The 21,415-nt window shown below is 52.5% G+C and overlaps 2 protein-coding genes across 8 annotated transcripts in view; one reads left to right on the forward strand and one right to left on the reverse strand.

The window, feature by feature from the left end:
• Window positions 1-269: 269 nt before the first annotated feature.
• On the reverse strand, window positions 270-19,384 carry Znf335 (zinc finger protein 335). Of its 6 annotated transcripts, XM_075963033.1 has the most exons (28): window positions 19,263-19,384; window positions 18,354-18,604; window positions 17,031-17,268; window positions 16,086-16,163; window positions 15,600-15,905; window positions 15,379-15,516; window positions 13,871-14,017; window positions 11,548-11,791; window positions 11,279-11,456; window positions 10,371-10,483; window positions 9,522-9,540; window positions 9,286-9,402; window positions 9,129-9,205; window positions 8,893-9,053; window positions 8,338-8,567; window positions 7,197-7,290; window positions 7,000-7,094; window positions 4,732-4,997; window positions 3,662-3,773; window positions 3,206-3,580; window positions 2,270-2,412; window positions 2,037-2,179; window positions 1,805-1,908; window positions 1,322-1,399; window positions 1,084-1,167; window positions 934-999; window positions 772-853; window positions 270-677 (listed from the first exon to the last, which is right to left on the reverse strand). In XM_075963033.1, the coding sequence occupies exons 2-28, from the start codon at window positions 18,552-18,554 to the stop codon at window positions 550-552; spliced, it is 4,017 nt and encodes a 1,338-aa protein (XP_075819148.1). In that variant the 5' UTR covers window positions 18,555-18,604; window positions 19,263-19,384; the 3' UTR covers window positions 270-549. The 6 variants fall into 6 exon arrangements, with proteins under 6 accessions (XP_075819148.1, XP_075819149.1, XP_075819146.1 ...); XM_075963034.1 differs by lacking the exon at window positions 19,263-19,384 and having other exon boundaries at window positions 18,354-18,726; XM_075963031.1 differs by having other exon boundaries at window positions 409-677; window positions 934-1,167; window positions 15,379-15,513.
• The window catches only part of Mmp9 (matrix metallopeptidase 9), a 48,149-nt gene continuing 45,614 nt past the window's right edge, over window positions 18,881-21,415 (forward strand). The window contains exon 1 of one of the 2 annotated variants that reach the window (XM_075963039.1): window positions 18,881-18,963. In XM_075963039.1, the coding sequence (XP_075819154.1) occupies window positions 18,928-18,963 (36 nt within the window). In that variant the 5' untranslated portion in view covers window positions 18,881-18,927. Of the gene's footprint in view, window positions 18,964-19,309; window positions 19,418-21,415 lie in introns of those variants that run through there. The other variant, XM_075963038.1, reaches the window with a different exon arrangement.

Genomic DNA, 21,415 nt, shown 5'->3' on the forward strand with positions numbered 1-21,415 from the left:
TACAGTCAAGGCCCAAGAGGAAGTATATAGCCTCATAGGTATAGTACCTGCCCTTTCAGGTCCTGGAGACAGGGAGCCCATGGAGAAAGCACGGTTCTCTTTAGCTCAGTCATCTCCTGGGGTCAGGCTGGTTGGGCCTGTACTGGACCACTGGAACAGGTGGGTCAGCTGACTGTGGAGTGAGGTAGCCTCCACTTGAGACTTCTGCCTGCTTTCCTGGCCCTTACCTGGTTCAGGTTATTAGCATGTATACAAAGAGAGCTACAAGGGCTGGACTCTGGTCCCTTTATTGAGACTGAGGAGCCAGTGGGTCCATCCAAACAAAAATAAATTTCTCTCCCAAAGCCTGCCAGCAGGCTGAAGCACCCAGCATGTCCTGGCTGGGGCCCATGGCTATCCCCCCCACCCCCCAAGAGCACAGGTCTGGCTCCTTTGGAGTCAAGGGATACTGATTGTCCAGTATCTGGAGGCCCTAAGTAGGACAGGAAAGTCCCCCGTCTCCAGGAGAGCTGGCCCCGATATCCAAGATCAGCGTTGGGCTTTTGAGGCTCAATCATCCGTGATGGTAATGACGTCGTACTCGATGCCCTGGTGTTGCAGCTGTTGGATGTGTTCAGGCACTGCCTCCTCAGTGCCAAACAGGCCCTGGACTTGGGCCATGGCAGCATCAGCCACTGCTGCCAGAGGAGGGAAAAACACAGTAAGCCTGAGGCTCCAGGAGCTGGGTCTGGCCTCAGCTTCCTGGCTGTCAGTGTTCAGCCCCATCTATACCTGTAACAGCAGAATGTGCTGCAGCCTCAAGCTGAGCCTGGGTGACAAGCTGCTGGCCTGGGGACACAGGTACATACTGGATCTGGAGAAAGAAGCCAGTAAGAATATAGTCCCCCAGGTGCCTCACTACCCCAGCTCTGCCTGTTCCTCCAGGTAACATACCTGGGATTCCTGCAGGAATGGGGTACCTTGCTCATACTGGATGTGTGTGATCTGGCCCTCCTGGACCTGGAGATGGGAAGCTGGCCAGTGATCTAGAAAGAGGCTGTGTGGCCTTCCTCCAAACCCCACCTTGCCCCAGACCTGGCCTACCTGGATATGATGGCCATCAGGGACCACAACATACTCCTGAGGCAGTAGGTGCTGGACGCCGTCCTGAGAGATGATATACTGAACCTAAGAAAGAGGACAAGGCAGGTTCTAGGGCTCCACTCAATGAGAACTGAGGTAAGTGGGCAGAGTAGAAGACACAACTGTGGACACTGGCCCAGGTAGTCTGGAAACTTGTGTTCTAAGGTGGGCCTAGGCGGGCAAGGAGACAGGAGTTTACCTGGTTGTCAGAGGTGACCAGGTGCTGTACTGTCTGGCCATCTGCCGTGGTGATTTCCTGGATGTAGGCAGCTTCCTCCTGTTAAGACCAAGCCCAACTTAGCCACAGTTCTTTTATTTATTCACGTGTTCTGTGTTGTGTTTTTTGGTGTGTATGTGTGTCTCCGCCCGCCGGGAGGCCAGACGGTCAGACAGGGTGTCAAGCATTACTTTTTTAGCCCCTGCCTGTTCTGTTGAGGCAGGGTCTCTCCATGAACCTGGAGTTCTTAGCTGGAAGCCACACAAACCCCAGAGGTCTCTTGTCTCTACCCTACTTGGAGCTGGGCTTCTAGGAGTGCAAGAGCTGGCCAGACTTGTAACACGGTGGGAGCTAGGATCTAAACTCTGCTCCTCATGATGGTGCAAGGCTTCTAACCCTAACTCTGAGCCACCTCTCAGTTCTGTCTGTCCCATCCTCTCTGCAGGGGCTCCAGACTTTGCTTACCTGATTGGTCACTGTCTGTTCCTGGGCCACAAAGATGTGTTCCTGGCTCAGTGCCTGCTGTAGCCGCTCTGGACCTAGGACACCATGACTGGACTGGATGGCAGCTGGGCAGAGAGGAGGGGCTCATTAGAGGGTTCAGGGAAAACTTGAATGCTTCATCCCTGGGGTTCCCTTGCGCTGTGGTTCTAGCCTTTGGACCAGAGGCCCACCCCTGTGGCCCAGGGTATCTCACTATGCAGTGTGGTCAGTGCTTCCTCTTCACTGTTGAGGATGATGGTCTGGGCTGGGGCTCGGGCTGTAGCACCCCCAGTCTTTCTCCCTTCACTGCTATGTAGCCTCTGGATGTGGAATTTGAGGTGCCCATTCCGGTTGAAACTGAGGGAAGAACAGGTATAAAGTGGCTCTACCTTGTGTGCATGGAAGTCCCGTCCCCCCCCCCACACTCCTGGCCATCCCAAGCCTCACCGCTGCCCACAGAGGTGGCATGAGAAAGGCTTCTCATTGGTGTGCGTCAGCATGTGCCGCCTCAGATCCTTCTTGTTCTTGGAGGCGAAGCTACATTGATTGCACTGGTGAGGCCTTAGGCTTGAATGCTGTGCCATGTGAGCCTACACAAGGTAGAGACCAGGTACCAGTGGGTCAGAATGGGAGGTAACAAGTCTCCACAGAAACTAAATGCACATGTCAGCGAGGAGCCGGACCAAAAGGACGGACCTTACTAAGACTAGTCTACCACAGACATAAAGCAAGAAGCCAGAAGCTGTGCCATTATACCACTTGGGCAATTTCTGTCTCAGTTTGTGACTCTATACCGTACTTACTGAATGAAGAGGGACTTCCTGCACGCTAGGGCTCAGTCCTGCCTAACTGGGCATTACCTTTCCCATTGGAGGGTGAGGCTATAGGCCCTTGCCCCTTAAAGAGCTCAGAGGATGCAGCACAGGGTTGGATCTGAAAACCCTCCGGCAAGTGGAAAGAGTTCATGAAATTTATCAGAAACTATTCTGCTGTTTTCATGCCATCCCACGTTGGCCTCGAACATCTGCTCTCCCACCATCCTCTAGCACCCTCAGTCTCCAGTCATGCCACCCTCTCTGTGCCTATGCTCCACTGCCTGGCTCCACTGCCACCTCTGTGGTCTTTCTAGCACCCCATCCAATGCCTTGCCGCCCCTGCTCTACACTCTGTATCCTTCGCACTGGGAACACAGTCTGGCATTAGTCACTTTTTATCTGGTTGGTGTCCTGGACCAAGCAGCTCCCAGACCTGAGATCTTGCTGAGTCACCTCTGACCCTAGAGGGGCACAGAGGACTACGCTTGAGGAGATGCTCTCTAAAGAGTTCTTATACAAACGAGTGACCGCAGCAATGAAGGCAGAGGCATGATGGGGGCACACCTACCCGGACCTCAGGCCACTGGCGAGCACTGAAGGGGCAGTCAGGGCACTTGAAGGCAGCAGGCCCAGCATGGGCCCGCTTGTGACTCTCCATCTCTGCTCGGCCAGCAAAGGCCTCTGAGCACACCTTGCAAGAGAACTTCTTTGCTGACAAAGCTGCTGCGGATGATGGGGAGGTGGGTACTACCAGGCCTAGGGTGCTGCTGGCTGCAGGGGATGGGGTGGAAGAGCCCTGGGGGCCTCCCGCATGGTGAGTCTTCATTGGAGACAGAACCTCAGGACCATCTCTGGGTGGCCCTCCACACTGCAGCAGGGGCCACTTTGCTCCAGAGGCCAGAGTATCTGGACTTGGGAAGGAGATGGAGCCATCTGCAGTCAACTGTAGAAAAATGCATAGCATGAGGTGCTAAGGAGGGGCAGAGGCAGGACACTGGGTAGGGTGGCCACTCCCTAGACTCACCTCGATGTGGTGCAACTGGGTTCCATCAGCTGCCATGATATAGTGGGTGCCAGCCTCCTTGAGATTCTCACTCACAACCACAGCCTGGGCTGTCTCCCCAGGAGGTTCTTCGCTAAGGGCACAGAGTGGAAGTATGAGGTGTGATTTCCAGAATAGGGTGGAAGGCTATAAGAATCCCTTCTCCAAGCAACAGTTAAGCTGAAGGAGCCTGAGTGAATGTAAGGCGTCGCTCAACCATTTCCACCCAGGCCCCCGCTGACTCTTCCATAAATGATAAACAAGAGCTGCTCAGGGTTTCACCCTACTCAAGGGGTGGCCCCCATGTCCCTTGGTAAGGAGAAGACAGCACTCCAGGTGTCCAGCTCAGAGCTGGTCAAACGGGACAGGAAGAGAGGCCAGGCAACAGGAGGAAACAGAATGGATCTGGTAGTCAAGCAGGCAGGGCAGAGGCTGAGGCAGCCTACCCAGACGCTGGCTTAGAGCTTCTGACCCTCATTATAGCACAGGACCAGAGCTCCTCAGATGGCCTAAAAGTTCAGTGAGCAGAGAAATGCTTGTCACGAATTTGCACCAGAGGGAAGCAGGTCAACAAATGACCCACATTTGTTCAAACACTCAAGACAGAGGAGCTCATGGGGATGGAGAGCTGGAGAGATGGTGCAGCACCTAAGAACACTGGTTGCTCTTGCAGAGGACCCAGGACTGGTTCCCAGCACCCACAGCCACAGGGGATCTAATGCCTTCTGGCTTCAAACTCACATAAGCACTCACATTTGGGGCAGAAAAAAGGTATATAGGGTTGGGAACCAGTGTTCCAAGCCTCACCACCTAAGCAGCTGACCTAACCTCTAGCCTGTTTCCTCATCTGTAAAAGCAGGGAATCTTGTGGGAGCTAGCTAGGCAAGACCATTAGTGCCAAGTTCCCAGAACAGCCAATGACCAAAGAATGGCAGCTTCCAAGCCTGCACAGAACACAATCTCCTGCTGCTCTGTACACACCAGGACTCTGCCTCCTGCTAACTGGGTTGGCGTGGGGAGCGCCTCTTAAAGACTGAAAGGAGCCAAGTTACCTGTAAGGAGTCCCAGGAGCTGACGTCCTCTCTTCCAGAGAGGGTGCTGTGATGACACTGTAGCTGGCCCCACCAAATGGCCCAGATGGCAAGGCAATCTGCTGTAGGTCAGGAGGGCCTAACTGGCTCTCAGCTGCCACACTGCTCCCTGGCTCTGCTACACGAAGTGTTACCACCTGTGGAGTGGTGTCTTCAGGGGAAGGCTGCCTACCAGTAGACGTGGACGTCAACTCTGCCTCCACACCCTCTGACTTCACCACAGCCACCTGCAATGATACCAGTGGAACTGAGCTGCTGTCCAAGGTCCCTTGGTGCCTTAAAGCTCACCATCCTACCAGCGCCTCTGCTGTCACCATTCATTTACACATCCCAAGAACGTCCTAAAACACACTCAGTAATTCCAGCACTCAGGAGACAGAGGCAAGGAGACCTTTGAGTTTGAGGCCAACCTGGTATATGTAGCCCAGGATAGCCATGGCTACAAAGAGAAACCGTCTCAAAACAAAACAGCCAGGCATGGCAGTGTATGCATTTAATTCCAGATCTCTGAGGGTTTTGTTTTGTTTTGTAGGCTGGCTTTGAACTCACAGATATCTGCCTGCCTCTGCCTCCCAAGTGCTGGGATTAAAGGAGTGCACCACCATCGCCTGGCTGCCTCTATGTAATTTAACAGAATTTTAAAGTAGGACCAAATACCTTTAGCAGAATATACCTTTTTTTTGTTTTTTGGGTTTTTTTGTCTGTTTTTCAAGATAGGGTTTCTCTTGGCTGGGCCGTGGTGGCTGGCGTGTACACCTTTAATCCCAGCACTTGGGAGGCAAAGGCAGGCAGATATCTGTGAGTTCAAAGACAGCCTGGTCTACAGAGAGAGTTCCAGGACAGGCTCCAAAGCTACACAAGGAAACCCTGTCACCCTGCCTCGAAAGACAGGGTTGGAATGGCATGTGTACACAGTGGTCATGCTGCGTATCGCACCTGGACAGATCACTGAGTAGCAGAACAATGAGCCTAAGTAGAATCCTGACGACCTTTCCTGAACCCACTAAGGGCAGGGAGGCACGCTCCAGACTTTCACTTTCTGAATCTAAGTGTATGTATATAGTTGTTTTGCCTATGTCTGCACCACACATCTAAGTGACTACAGAGGCCAGAAGAGAACACTGGATCCCCTGTAGCTGGAGTTAGACAATTGTGAACGGCCATGTAGATACTATGGATTGAACCTGGGTCTACCCAATGCTCTTAACCACTGAGCCAACTCTCCAGTTCTGTTGCTGAGATTGGGTCTCATGTATCCCAGACTGGGCTCAAACTCATTATGTAGCTTAGACTAGCCTTCACTTCCTTATGATCCTGCTTCCTCTGCTCAAGTGTTGGAATTACAGGTAAATGCTCTATCTGGTTCACACTTCACCTTTCCAAGAGGCTAGGACCAAGAGGTGCTACTGAACTTCCCTGTGTTTTAGAGATGGGTTGCTTTAGAGATGGAGGCATGATGATGAGCTGGGGGAGATATGTGGATGTGAGATGGTGTCGAGGCCACTGAGAGGTAGGAGAAAGCTCTGCACTAGACAAAGCCTTGGGTACATTCTGGGTCCAAGTGGTGTTTACACAGGAAACTGCTTTAGACCCCGGGGGGGGGGGGCGCACAGGACAGGGACATAGACAAGGTGAGAATGAAGCCAAAGAAGACCAAGAGAACCACATGCAGCAACACATAACCCTCAGCGCAGAAATGGGGTGGGGACTGAATGGGAAGGCTTAGTCACCTGGGAGTGGAACTCTGAAAAGATTAGTAGGTGTGGCCTTATGGAGGAGGTATGGTATTGTTGGAGGAAGAGTGACATCAGGGGTAGGCTTTAAGGTTTCAAAAGCCCATGCCTGGCCCAGTCTCTCTCAGTCTGCAGATCAAGATGTAGCTCTCAGCTACCAGTGTCATGTCCCCTGCCATGGAGACAATGGACTAAGCCTCTGAAGTTTTAAGCAAGCCCTCAATGAAATGCTTTCTTTTGTAAGAGTTGCCTTGGTCATGGTGTCTCTTCACAGCAACAGAACACTGACTAGGACAAATGTTCACTGGTTACTAGACAGCGTACTGGGAAAGACTGACCCTTGGCTCCACAGAGCCAGGGCCTTCAAGTTTTGCCCATAAGGGTTAGACTGATCTGCCCCCAGCAGGTAATCTGGACTCACTAGTCTCCTTTACGTGCCACATTCAGCAGAGCTGGCATGCTCAGCAGTTAGGCAGGGGAAATCCTGAGTGCTCACCTGCAGGGCTGTCGCCCCCAGCTCCCGTTGGGCGCTCATGTTCAACAGCAGGTCCAAGGCTGTCTGAGTGGCCATGGCAGTGGACTCTTCAGCTCCTGGGGGTATGAGGCCTGGGTTTGAGAACAGGCTGCACACCCGGTACCCAATGCCACCCTTATCATCTTCCTACCCTACTCCCTGCCTTCTTCAAGGCTCACCTTGTTGGTAGATGATTGTGGCACCACCTAGGGCATCAGGACAGAGTAGTGGGGGAGTCTCAGGTGACTGGAAAGGTGCTGGCTCTTGGGGGGCCTGGGGAAGTGAATGGGTCAAACCTGAGAGGGGTGGCCTGATCCAAGTGCATTTCCCGAGCACATCTAATGTCATCATGTCCTCCCAGTCCCTTGTTTGTCTCACCTATTATTTATAAAGGTATTTACCAGCTCAGTGTTCAGTGGAATGGTAAGGCCCAGAAATGTGAAGAGCTGGGACTTGAACCCAAGGCTGCCAACTCCAGAGCCCATGTACTATTATTGTAGTGTGGTTATCTTCCTAGGGCCACTGAGAGCTCCCATGACAGAATACTAGCTCCTTACCCAAATCTAAACCATCCATCCATTTTTTTTGTCTGTGTGTATGTGTATAGGCACAAGCGCCACAGTGCATATATGGGTATCAAAAGACTACTTTGGGGAGTTATTTTTCCACTTCTACCATCTAGGACCTGGGAATCCAAATCAGGTCATAAGGCTTGGCAACAAGCACTAACTCGCTGAACCATCTCACAAGTCCCTTCATCTTCCTTCTTGTCAACAGTACTCTTGAGTTTCATGTGGGAAGGCAGTGTACCCATCTACAAGATGGTACTTCTCAGCATCTCATGGCTCTAAAAGTGTGGCCATGTAACTAAGCAGCAGCTTCTAATAAGGCTCACGGGAAGATTTGGGTAGATGACAGCAAGCATCATTTTTTACCATCACCTAGCCATTCCCTTTGCTTCTGGCCTAGAAGGTGTTCCTGAAGCTATTATGCTGGACCATGAGAACAACCATAAAGACCAAAGACAGATCCTAGGATGCTGTTAAAAAATATTCAGACAGCTTGGTCCCTGACCACCAGGGTTTGGGCCACAGCATCTCAGAGCTGTTAAGCTTTGCATCTAAGAACACAAGTCACTCTGGTGTATGTGCTGTCCAGACCAGCACTGGAAAGCCACCCTCCGTTACGCTTACAACTGTACCCATAACTTAACTGATGTCCGCCACAGCGACTGAGGCAGGGATCATCCTGTTGGATCACAATGTGCAAAGGAGACCCCACTAGTTCCCACTGTGTGTACTGCCTCCCAGCAGGACCTACCTCAGGCCCTGGCGAGCTGGGAGGCAGGCCAGGAGCTGCAGTATGCTGCTGCTTCAGCTCTTCTATCTGCTGCAGGGAGAAGAAGGGGCGGCGGCGGGAGGGGGGTTCCTCAGGGTGGCGCCGTCCCCACTCCTCAAAGCTGTTCGCGTGTCGGCATCGCACGTGCAGGCGCAGGTTCTTCTTGTGCCGAGTGCTGAAGTGGCAGTACTCACAGGCGAAGGGCTTGGCCCCTGTGGATACGGGGGACACTTGCACCCATGCAGCTCTGCAAGGAACCCTAAACTCACTCTATAAGTCATTACCATGCTTGGACAAACACTGCTGTCCAGTCCAGTGGACTAAAGCAGAAAGGACATTCTCAAGGTCACCTCCCATTTCCCTCTTTCCTAACTAAGGCAGGGAAAGCAGTTGCTGGCGCTGGGCTCAGGAGCAAAAGAATACCACAGGAGTTCCTTTATGGCATAAGGGTTAAGTCTATCTGTAGCTTGGGCTGTTGAGAGGGACAAAGAGAGCTGAACTCTGGTTGGGGTGTTGGGACTGGAGGGCTGGCCTGACCTGTGTGCTTGACAGCCACATGGGATAGCAGGAAATCCTCACGGAAGGTTCGGTAGGGACAAAAGCTGCATTTGAAGGGCTTGTCGCTAACATGGGACAACTGGTGGTTCAACAGTGCCTTCTTGTCATCACAGAAAAACTCGCAGAACTCACATTTGAACCTAGAGGCAGTTAACAGGGAGCTCAGAAACAGGAGGGGTTCCTTCCCGACCCAGGGACCTCCAGTGGGGACATACCTGCGGTTGGCAACAGCCTGGATGTGTGTAAGCAGGTGCATTTTGAAGGTGTAGCGCTTCTTAAAGGACTTCCCACACTGTGGGTGGGAAGGTGGAATGAGATGGGGATGGCCCAGAGAGGGCCCTGCCTCCAGCCACAGCTCGCCTGACCACCCACCTTATCACACATGTGTGGCTTCTCAGTGCTGTGAGTCTTCATGTGCTGCGTTAGTCTTTTTTGCATGGGATACACACGGCCACACACTGGGCAAGGGAAAGAGCTCAGCTTTGGGGTCTGGGAAGGTATAATGAGAGGTCAGAGGGAGAGAAGGGGACAGAGCAGGGAGCTCTCACCTTATCCACTACCCCTATCAGCAGTCCAAGGCCCTTCCCAGGCCAAGGCCCCACACTCACCGGATCTGGCCTCTTCTTTCTGGGAAAGGAGAAACCAAGTGTCACCAAAGCCTCCCCACAGCTGTCCAATCTCAGTCCAGACCACCCCTCTTGTTCTTCATGCCCTCTCCTCTGAACCCATGGAGAGCCAGCGGGTATTTCCTGGGGAGAATGCTAAGACTCCACAGGAGACACGCTCTGTGCTAGTAGTTAAGCAGGGTCATGGTCTGCCCCCCTCCAGTCACAGGACACATTTCTGCACTACAGGCTCCAAGAAGCCCCACAGGAAAAAGCCCTGGAGAACAGGATTCAACCTGGTGACCAGAATCCTAGCAGGCTACACAATCCCCTCTTTTTCAAGAAACCTGTAAGCATCTTGGAAAACTGTCACCCACCCTGGTTCCAGTACTCCATGGGTCTCTATCCACCCTCTGCTCATAGATCATAGGCCAGAGAAGCCAATTCTTTGCCGGAGCCATAGGCCTGGCTGTAACTCACTGAGCAGCCACCAGGCTGGAAAACATCTGATTTTTCCAGTCCTAATCTGCTCTTAGCTCTGAGAAAGGCCTGCACCTGACCAGCACAAGACCTTCTAATCACCCATGAACCCTGTAGTCACACAATTTCCTTCAGGCCCCTCGACAACTGTCTCCACTTTCCAGATGAGAAACTAAAGCTCCCACATGAAGGAAGATCCTGAACTGGGGACCTCAAAGCGCTAGCCCTGAGGATTCTGGGAACACTGATCAGGTAGGATTCACCTTGCTTTCTGAATGTTTCTAACCAGAGCAGGGATGCTACAGAGGACCCACGGTACTTCTGACCACATGTTTTCCTGCCTAGATTCATGTGCCTGCACAACTCACTGACCGGTCCCGGCTGTGCACGGCCGCATGTCGGATGACATCCTTCCGGTAGACACTGGTGTAGCTGCACTCGTCACACTTGTAGGGCTTGCTGCCCACATGGTTGAACATGTGCTCCTGGGAGAGACAGACAGGGCTGGAGACTCCGCTGCCCCTCCTTCTTCCTTACCTCCCCTTGCACACTCGCTCACAGCCTCAGGGTGAGTGTGGATAGCACAGCCTGCTGCCTGGCTGGGGACTCTTCCCAGAGAGACACCTGCTGTGCCAGTCCTTAGGCTAGTTTACCATCTGACTGAAAAGGAAATGAAGGCTCAGAATGAAGGGACCTCGTGACAGCAAAGCTTGGAGCTGGGCAATGTGGCTCCATAACCCATGCCTTATGCTCCACACTGTGGGACAGTTCCCTGAGGAGCCTAAAGAACAACTCCAGCCTGCGTGTTCTGCGTAGCTGAAGCAGTAGCACATGGAGACAGCACAGACTGTCCGCCAGGCCATGAAGGATGAGTCTACACTCCACCCTGCCATAGCACAGGTGTCGTCAAGTTGCAATTCTGCAGTACATTGGTACAGTCAACACCTGGAACCTCAACTGACACAAAATGACAAAATACAGCATGGGCTACTGTTGGCCCACATCTCTGGAGCGAGATGAAAGAAGCGTTTTCCTGAGACATGCCACTGCTGTGGAGTGACTGCTGGACGTAACTACCCACCTGGCCAGTCGGGCAGCGAGGATAGGCATGTCTACACGATCTCTAATGTCAATTGCATCTTTCAAAGTGAGGTGTCACTCACTGGACACCCTAACAATTGCCTGTGGCAGCCCTCCACAGGCCACCATGTCCCAGTATCCTTCATAAGCTAGATGGTCAGAGTGACTCATCCTGCCCTGTGACCCCCTGGACCACACACCTTGAGTGAGGACCAGCGACGGGAGCGGTAGCTACATTGCAGGCACTTGAAGAGCTGTGGGTCACCAGCTTCGTGGGAATTGACATGGAAGCGCAGATCCTCAAGGGACAGGAAGCGTGAACCACATATGCGGCACAGGTAAGGCCTGAGCAGTGGCTTGGGCGACTTGTAGTAGTACCTGCCAGGAAGGGAAGGAGAGTCCACTGGCTGGGCTGTCGGCTCAGGGAACCCCCAGCCTGTTAAGCTCACCTCTGCAACACTGTACCTACTTTCGGTACTTCTTCCCTAAGAACCTTCTGGAGGGTCGCCCTCGGCGGCGGGTTTGGGCGTCAGGTTCATCCTTGCAAGAGTGGGCTGTATTCTCAGCATCTGACTGACTCACACCAGATTCTACTGGGCCTCTCCCCACCTTGCCCCATAGGCCTCCAGGGCCTGAGGAGCTGGGAGCCTCGAGATCCTGCAGTTCTGGAGGGTTCTGTGTGCTCTGGGAACTCACCAGAGGCTCTGCTACACCTGTCATGACACCAAGATTAGTCAGTCACACACTCCAGGCTGAGGCCAGTCAACTTTCACAAGTGATCACAGAATAAATAGACACAAGGTCAGAGGAGAGGACAGTGCAGATGTCACCCTGCTTCTAACCTACTCAGCACAGCAGGACAGAAATGGGACAGTATCTCAGCAACAGCCCAGACAGTCAGGTTCTGGACTCAGCACCCTCATGGGTTGGCTGTGAATCCGCAGACAAAGACTTTCCCTCTCTGAGTCTCATCCGTCCCATCTCCCGACTGCTGTACTAACCCACAGGGATACTGTGGATTTGGGAGAAAACAACAGTGGCTTTGACCCTGGAATATCCTTGTGAGGCTGGTGACCCAAGAAAGGGTTCATGGCAAGGGAGCTCCATGGACAGCTTACAAACTCTCTGAAGTCTAATTTGAAAGGCAAACCTCTTCAAATTGTTTATAAATACTATTTCAAGGGCTGAAGAGGTGGCTCAGTGGCTAAGAGGACCCGGGTTCAATTCCCCACTCACATGGCACTCACAACTGTCTAACCCCAGTCCCAGGGGATCTGATGCCTCCAGATACTGCAAGCACATGGCAAACAGACATACATACAGACAAAAAACCCAAGCATATAAAAATAAGAAGAAACAAACAAACAAACAGAAAAACTCCTTCAAGGCTGGAGGTGTGTGAGCCAGTGGTAAAGCACTTGCCTGGCATGTACAATGTCATGGGCTGCATCCCTGGCACTGTCAACAAATTTGGCCACTTGGCATGAAGGCCTAGGGAATAACCACAGACTTCTGCACCCAGCCTGACACCTGAGCTCAATTACCAGGGCCCACAGGGCAGAAAAGAACCATTTCCCATAAGCTGTCTTCTGACATGTAGAAGCTCCATGTGGTATGCTTGTGTGTGCACACACAAACGTGCACTAATTTTTCTATTCTTTTTAAAAATCTTTATTTTTTGTGTATGAATGTTTTGCCTACACGTCTATCTGTTTGTCATGTGTGTGCCTGGTGCCTGTGGAGGTCAGAAGGAGGCATTGTAGATCGTTGTAAGCCACCATGTGGATGCTAAGAATTGAACCTTGGTCCTCCTCAAGAGCAGCCAATGCTCTTAACCACTCAGCCACCTATGCAGCCACTTTGTTCTGTTTTTAATGATACAGCCTGGAAGGCGCCTCCTTTGTGTGTGCTGTACAGTGTGACGTCTGGGGAATGGTACGTGGACTTGTTCTTGGACCAGCAAAGCTACAGAAGGACATCACGTCTCCTGCTCTTTATTCCTGCCTTACTCACTTGACATGGGATCTCCTACTGAATACTGAACTGGAAACTCTACATTCTGGCTGGGCTGGATGGCCAATCAAGTCCCAGGGCCAACCTGTTTCTGTACCCCCAGCACTGGGAACACAGGCACACAATCACCTCAAGTATTCCTTCTGTTGGTGCTGGAGCTTGACCTCTCATCATGTTTCCACAGCAAATTCTCTTACCCACTCAGCCATTTCCCCAGGCCCTGGGACCAGTGCCACTCACTCTTGCTGTGAACCACTGCCTGGGTGGGTTATATTTACTTTTCTGCAACTACAGTTTCTCTGGAGGGATTCCAGAATCTACATTCAAACTGTATAGGCACAGTGGCCACCACACAAACAGATGCTGTCCTCTTCCGCTCATAAAGAAGAGATCCAAGGGGCAAAGTGACACGCACTAGGTCAGAGCTGATAGGTGACAAAGCCTGTACTCACACCATGACAAGTCATCCCCTCGAGTGACACAGCAGTCACCAGGTCTCATTCTTTCTTCTCCAGTGCCATTAAAAGATGATTGGCTCACTTATAAAGACTCACCCCCTTTTCTTGCTGTGACAACTTATCACTGGAAGGCGTCTGCCTAAACTAAACAATCACCGAGGTTGGGTTTCTCCAGCTGGGGCAGGGCTCCTTTCCACGAAGCCTGCAGCAGTAGACGGAGACTGCTGCTCTGCACGCACTCAGTCTCACAAGTACCCCAGAAGCATCAGGCAGCAGAGCCATGTGTGACCCCCACACAGCCATCCCATGACTAAGTCTTACCATCATAGAGGTCCGCAGTCTCTAGGCGGGGCAGCTTTCGGGGTCGGCCAGGCCTCCTTCGAGGTCTTGGGGTGCTAGGCGTGGGACGCTGGAGCCGCAGCTGCCGGCCCCGGGGCTCATCCTCCGCTGGATTGTAGTCGCTGTCCTCTGCAGAGACAGTAAAGGACAGTGTCTAGACCCACACTCTAACAAATCCCACTTCCCCATCACTTTTCTCTCTGCCAGGGAGGTCCCCTCCAAGAAGCCATCTGCACCCTCCCCCACAGAGGACTAGCCTTCATTTTCCTGCACCTTTCCTGGCACCTGCCAATAACTCACCTTAACTGTAAGCACAAAGAGGTACCTGGTTCTCAAGTCACTTAAGCGACTGGTAGAAAACAGGCAATTAGCACTGAGTCTACAAGCTCCCAGACTGAACTGTTCCACCTTGTGGACAATAGCCACACATGGCCGTTCAACCGTAAAACGAGCCTGGTCCAACTCAGAAAAACTTAGTTATAAAATGCATACAAGATCTCTAAGTACAGGAGAAAAAAAAGTGAGCCAGTTATGATGATACATACCTATAATCTCAATGTTCAAGAGGAACAAGTCTGAAGCCACCAAGGGCTACACAGGAAAACTCTATCTCAAAAATTAGGAGGGGGAGGAACTGGAGAGATGGCTCATTTACTACTTTTGCAGAGGACTCAAGTTCAGTTCCTAGCACCCATGTGGAACAGCTCACAACTGCCTGTAACTCCAGTTCCAAAGGATACAATACCCTCTTCTGGCAGCCAGGAAGTACTGCACTCAAGATGCACATACCCACAGACACACATATAATTAAAACAACCAAAAACTTTGGAGAAACTCCAAGAACCCATGTCAAAAGTTATGCAGACAGTGGATGCCAATAGTTCCAACACCAGACACAAACAGGAGGGTCCCCAGGACTTCCTGGCTAGCCAGTCCAGCACAAACAGCAAGTTCTAGGTTCAGTGAGAGACCCTGTCTCAAAAAGTGAGGCAGCGAGCAATTGAGGAAGTCACCTGACATCAATCTCTGGCCTGCACAAGCATCTACACAAATGGTGTATGTGTGTGTGTGTGAGAGAGAGAGAGAAAAAAGAATATTTTATTGGTTTGAATTGGGGTGGGGAAAGAGTCTCATGTAGCCCAGGTTGGCCTCTAACTATGCTAACTATGCAGTAAGAGTGACCATGAACTTCTGATATTTCTGCCTGTACTTCAGATACCACTGTGCCTGGTTTTACTAAGATTTTATGACCATACACTGAACTATTTTAGATACTTAAGTAAATAAATTGTGGCTAACAAAGTTATGGAAAACACATCTATTTTCTGCTTGCATTCTAATTCTTCTGTTGCTCTGGTTTTCAGTATGTAGCCACACAGCTTCTTCTGTACTGGAGGGACAATGATGTGTCTCCTTCCAGGTAGGCAGCCAGGAGCTCAGGATTTGTAGACGAGTGTGGGGACAGAGGGTTACCCAGCAGAGCGGCTTACCCTCTAGATCGTCAATGGCCCCAGCATCCACAATGTCATCCTCCTCCTCCTCTGGCCCTTCCTCCTCTGTGGTCTTGGTAGATGTGCCCCACTTCCGTAGACGCCCCCTTTTACCAGCGGCTGTTGTTACTGCTGCTGCTGCAAAAGCAAAGCGAGCTGCAACGTCTGGCTATGTGTGGTCTCTCCACCCCTCCAGGCCTAACTGGCTACTGCAGACACACCTGGGCGGAAGTGCCGCTCCCGCATGTGGCGAAGGAGGGTTGCCTTGGTGCTGCTCCGGTACTGGCACATCTTGCACTTGAACTGCTGCACAACCACCACCTCCATCATGGCCTCCAGGCTCTGCAGGTCCAGCTCGTCAGTGCCAGAGGCTGGGGGTGGCTGTGCTAGAGAGCTAGGTTCTCCCTGGGGCTCCTCAGGAGGTTCGAGGCATGTAGATGTAGATGTGGGGCCATCTGCCAGGGTTTCAATGGCTGCCAGACTATTGGTCAGGGTGGAAGTAGACATTGGTGATGTAATGGGAGCACCTGAGGACAGGACAGAAAACGGAAGGCAGGACTGCCTGAGAATTTCCACTGCTCTTCCCATGCAGGCTCAAATCCCCCACGAGGCGAGGGCAATGGCTAACCCTCTGGGGTCACATGGAGACCTCTTCTTCTGCTCGCATCTATTACAGGGTTCCCTGGGAGTGGCAACAGAGTTCATACCATCATCTGGGCCCTGCAGGATCAGATACTGGGTGGTTTCTGCTCCTCCTTCTTCAGCACTGGTCACAGTAATGCAGCCTGGCAAAAGAAGATGAGGGTGAGACTCCTCAGAGGAACCCCAGCTGTAGGCCCATACCCTTGGGTTTTACCTGGCAACTGGATACCAGTCGCAGCACCTCCTTGAGCCGTGTGTACTTCTGCTGCAGGCTGGTGGGAGGTCTGGTGGGGAAATGCTGGCCCAGGCACCAGGATGCCAGAGCTACTACTCCAGCTGCCCGGTCTTTGACAAATGGGCTAGAATGTCTTCCTCTGACCTCTCCACACTTCAAGACACAGAGCCTGCACTATCTTTTTCACAGTGCTTCTCAGCCTATGCCAGAGCTCTGTGAGGTGCTGGGCATTGAGCACGTCACGAAAGGCCCAGCACAGTAGCTTGAACTCACGGAGCACCCATCTGGGCTTACTGCCCAGGGCCACCCTCCACTTTTTCTAAGTACCACTTTTGGGTAAGTCACTTTTTGTCTTCTTTGCCTTTCAATTCTCATGTGGGCCAGGTTAACGATAGCCATCTCATCTGGGGGTCACTGGAAGATCTGTGACCTCCTGTGCTCCCAGCACAAAGCCAGATACAACTGCTTTTTAAAAAAAAATTCATTACTATTGCATGTGCAGTGTGTGTATATGGACATGTGTGTAGAAGTATAATGACAACTTTCTAGAATTGGTTCTTTCTTTCTACTGTTACATGGGTTCAAGAGCGGTCACCATGTTTGCCTGGCAAGCACTTGTTCATGTGACATCCGGGCATCATACTAAGAACCCACTGTGGCACCTTGTTTGGAAACAGCTATCAGTTTTCCTGACACATTCCACAGTAAGGCAACTATATCTTGCATTCACACATCTGGCTGTGGGATTCTGCAGGACCACACCCTCCCCACTCACTCTGGATGAGGTCCGGGCCAATGGTAGACTCAATGATCTTGTCAATGGCAGCACCGAGGTCTGAAGAGGAAGCTGCGCAGTCCGACACCAGCATGTTGGGGTCTGGGAGAACACTGGAATGCACCAGGGCTGGGGGGCCACCTGGCACCTCTGCCACTGTTCCACGGGACACAGAAGATGAATCAGGGAGGTAGCCATGAGGCAAGGGGTCTGCTGAAATGCTCTCGGACACCTCCTCCTAGGAGCAGGAAGCAGAGGGCAGTTTAGGAGCCAGGGATGGGGCAGGTCAGAGCAGCCTGCAGATCCCCAAGAACAAAGCAAATAAAGTCACCTACACTTGGACCCCACTGAGGACTAGGAGAGCTCTTCAGGCACTGAGAGCCCTAAAGTCCATGGATGTAATCAGGCTCTACCTGAGGGCTCAAAGAAGGACCTCTCTAGACCCCACACCACAGCCAGGAGGGACAATTTTCACAGGGTTTCTGCATCAGTTGCTCTCTCTGCCTCAAACTCTTCCATCATCACCCCATTGCTAGTTTGCACCCAGCCTTCTCCCAACCGCTTAGCGGCTACCTCCTCTAGGAAGCCAAGCAGGACCCTACTTAGACCCTTTCTCCGTGTGCACTCTGCAGCGACTCTGTCACCTCCATCACGGTGGTATGATGACAGGTCGGGTCTGCACTCCCAGAGGAGCTGTCCAATATGGACCAGGGCTACACCTGTCCTGTAATTTAGCACATGTTACACTCAGAGCAGGCCCATTTCTGCTGACTTAATGAAACCTTAGACTGCACATCAAGGGCCTCTGCTTAGTATTCTCCATCAAGTGGTGTCGGGATACATCCATCCACTGCCTTGCAAAATGACGCATTAAGAGATAAACGCACTTCTAATTCTCACTTGGCAGAGGAGTACCGGGTCAGGAAGAGATGGGTCACTGTGGGTTTTTTCCCTTACAACCTCACACGCATAAAATCAGACATTCCCATCCCATTAGACAGATCGGAAGGCTACAGTTACTGTGAGATGGATCAACATTTGAACCAGGAAGGGCTGACAGAGCATTAGGGCTCTAGGAATGCCAGGAGATAAGGAATCCTGGCTGTCAGCATGCTCTGCCTCAGTTTCCCTTTCTGCAGGATCTGGAAACAACTGGTTTTATAAGTATGTCCCTTTAACAACTATGGGGTTTGTCAAAAGAACAAAACCTACTCCGAGCAGTTTGGCATGGCATGGCCTCTGTCTCAGAATCAACAAGTATTTTTCTACAAGTAAGCTTTGCTGGATGGTCCCCTTGCCCACACCGTCCAGCCTGGTCCATACCACAGAGCGGCTGCCACTGTCTGAGCTCTGCCCCACGCCAGAGTCGTCGGCCTCCGTTAACTCTGGGGCAGTCGCCGCGTCGCTGCTGTCCGCGGACACGGCTTCCGAGGTGCCCACACCCAGGCCGCTCTCAGAGGGCTCCTCCGGCTGGCCCGGCCCAGGGGCCGCGTCGCTACTGCTCTCCACCTCGTTCTCCTCCATTGGCGCGGGGGACCGCCTGCCAGCAACGTGCACGGTATGCGGCTTTCACTCTGCCGGAAGAGACGACCATGGCTGCAACAAGTGGTCCACCTTTCGGGTCCGGCCAAGCTGTACCCACCCAGATGCATCGGCGTGCCCATTCCGCAGATGCAAACACTGAGCACCCGACCAAACGGGGAGGGGTTTCCTCGAGTCCCGGAGAGCGAAGCTTCCAGAAGAGGACGGGGACGCCTCGCCTCTCCGGCGGGTGCTCCTCCAGGAAAGGTGGTCGCGGCGTGCAATCGCCGCCCTTTGCTCCTCCCAGAGGCGTGAATCACCCTCCGACCCAGGGTGGGTACGGCGGCTCAGCCCTTCGGACCCCGCGTCCCCTCGGATGAGGACCCAGTGGTACAGCCCGCAGGCCCCCGGGGTCAGTGGTTCGCTCCCCCTCCCCGGGTTCCCCTGCGGAGGGGGCTGACAGCCACGGTCTCGGGGCTTGGTGACTCGGGGCTGTCCCCGGCGCTGCCTGAGCTCCAGGCCCGACGCCATCTTGTGGCGGCGCCGGGTTTCCGCTCAGGCAAATGCTAAAGCGGCTAAAGGGCCTGGGACCCCGGGGCCCTGTTCGGACAGCCCCGCCGGCCCGGGAGCTCGGCACCCGGCAGCCCCGCGGTAGGACCCTTAGTGCACCGCATTGTGCAGTGGGGCGGCCCGTCTCCGGCTGTCGCTCACCTGAGCCTCTGGCTGCTGCGTCGCTCTCCGACTCCGGCATCGACGAGGTCGCCATCCTCTCACCCCCGTCGCGGAGGAACCCATCACCCTCCCTTGAGCCGGGACTACTTGCGCCGCCGCCCCCGAGGAAAGACAGATTTGCGGAGTCTTAGAAGGTCTCTCGGAGGGCTCAGAACCGTGGTCGGGTGCAGAAAGACTCTAGAAGTTTATATGCTGTCTGACCTGGGGGTGAGGGAAGCTGTGGTGGGGGACTACTTTTTCTGGTGGCGGATGGCTACAAGGGAAGTGCTGTGACGTCACGCAGGTCCCGCCGAGGCACGCAGAATGAGGCGTGGCGGAGGCGCCTAGCTCTTGTGGGCGTGGCGCCCAGCATCTGGCCACACCTCTTGGGGTCGCTGGGGAAAACGTCGCCTTCCAGGGTGGCTTAGAGGTGTCGTGAGCGGGAGGAAACGTCTGCTATTCTGGCTTTTCGCCTATGATTTAAGGCGCCTATCTAGCCCGATCGGGTCCTCTCGGGTTAGGTTTGCTGTGTTGTGCGGAGGGAGCGGGGGCCGTATACAGATGGGAAAACCGAGGTTTGAGGACAGAAAAGGCTGGTCCGGAATCAACAAGGGTTCTTCGGGGGATGGCGGAGGTCGAGAATTTTTTAGTGAAGGGTTAATGTTTGACCCATAGTGCGCTTTGCATCTTCTGTCTGTGCATATCTGTCTCTCTCTCTCTTTCGAGACGGTTTCTCTGTATAGCTTTGAAACTTGTTCTGGAGCTTACTCTGTAGACCAGGCTGGCCTTGAACTCAGAGATCTGCTTCTGCCTCCTGAGTGCTGGGATTAAAGATGTGTGCCACTACCGCCCAGCTCTTTTTCCTTTTCCTCTTTTCCTTTTGGAGACAAGGTCCTAATATGTAGACAAGGCTGGCCTAGAATTCACAGAAGTCCTTCTGCCTCCTGAGCGCTGAGATTAAAGGCAGGTGTTGGGGATTAAAGGCCCGTGCCACCATGGCTCTCAACTTTGTTCTTTAAGATTTATTTTTAATTATGATTTAGTTTGTTTTTAGTTATATGTGAATGTGTATTTCTTAACATTATTAGGACTCAAGGTCCAGGTGCCCCAGCTGTCCTCTGGTCATTGTAAGTAGTATAGGTGTGTTTAGAAGTTGGGGAATTACCTCTGTGTCAAACACAAGGTCCTGGGTTCGATTCCCAGCACACACTCACAAGCAGTGTTCGGTATTTTTAGAAATCTGCAGTTCTTGGTGTTGGAGAGATGGCTCAGTGGTTAAGAGCACTGACTGCTTTTCCAGAGGATTTGGGTTCAGTTCCCAGCGCCCACATGGCAGCTCATGGCTGTAACTCCAAGATCTGACAACCTCACACAGACAACATTCAGGCAAAACACCAATGTGCATAAAATATTAAAAGGAAGTTTAGACTCGGAAAGATGACTTACGCGTGCCTTTAATTCCAGCACTTGGGAGGCAGAGACAGGAAGATCTTTGTGAGTTCAAGGCCAGCCTGGCCAACAAAGTGAGTTCCAAGACCTCTAAGGCTGTTACCTGGAGAAACCCTGTCTAAATAGAAACAAAACTAAGATTTAAAGAATGAAGATTAGCCGGGTGGTGGTGGTGCACGCCTTTAATCCCAGCACTCGAGAGGCAGAGGCAGGTGGATCTCTGTGAGTTCGAGGCCAGCCTGGTCTGGTATACTAGAGCTAGTTCCAGGACAGGAACCAAAAAGCTACAGAGAAACCCTGTCTCGAAAATCCAAAAAAAAAAAAAAAAAGAATGAAGATTAAGTAAACACACACACATCCCCGGGTCTCTTGAGACTTAGGTTCACTTTGAACTTGCTGTGTAGCCAAGGCTGACCTTAAATGCTCCTGCCTCTCCCTCCCAAGAGTCTGGAGTATAGGCATGAGCCATTAAGCCCAGTTCAAGCCCTGATTTCCTGACTGCCAGTCTGGACTTCTTCCCACCAGAGCATGTTGTTGCAAAGAAGGGAAGCAGCAGAGCTGGAGAAATAGTTCAGAGGTTAAGAGCACAGACTGCTCTTCCAAGAGGTCCTGAGTTCAATTCCCAGCAACCACATGGTGCCTCACAACTATCTGTAATGAGATTGGGTGCCCTCTTCTGGCCTGAAGGCATTCATGCAGGCAGA

The sequence above is a fragment of the Microtus pennsylvanicus genome, chromosome 2 (assembly GCF_037038515.1).
Source record: "Microtus pennsylvanicus isolate mMicPen1 chromosome 2, mMicPen1.hap1, whole genome shotgun sequence".
Classification (NCBI taxonomy): Eukaryota; Metazoa; Chordata; class Mammalia; order Rodentia; family Cricetidae; genus Microtus; species Microtus pennsylvanicus.

What these genes read in the sequence shown, in the direction of transcription:
- Znf335 (XM_075963029.1), bottom strand. Translation starts at nt 18,554, where the DNA reads ATGGAGGAGAACGAGGTGGAGAGCAGTAGCGACGCGGCCCCTGGGCCG. An exon ending in CCTGCAGGGCCCAGATGATG is followed by an intron (nt 15,906 to 16,085) that starts GTATGAACTCTG and finishes TCCTGTCCTCAG; the next exon opens with GTGCTCCCATTACATCACCA. An exon ending in AGCCACACATGTGTGATAAG is followed by an intron (nt 9,206 to 9,285) that starts GTGGGTGGTCAG and finishes TCCCACCCACAG; the next exon opens with TGTGGGAAGTCCTTTAAGAA.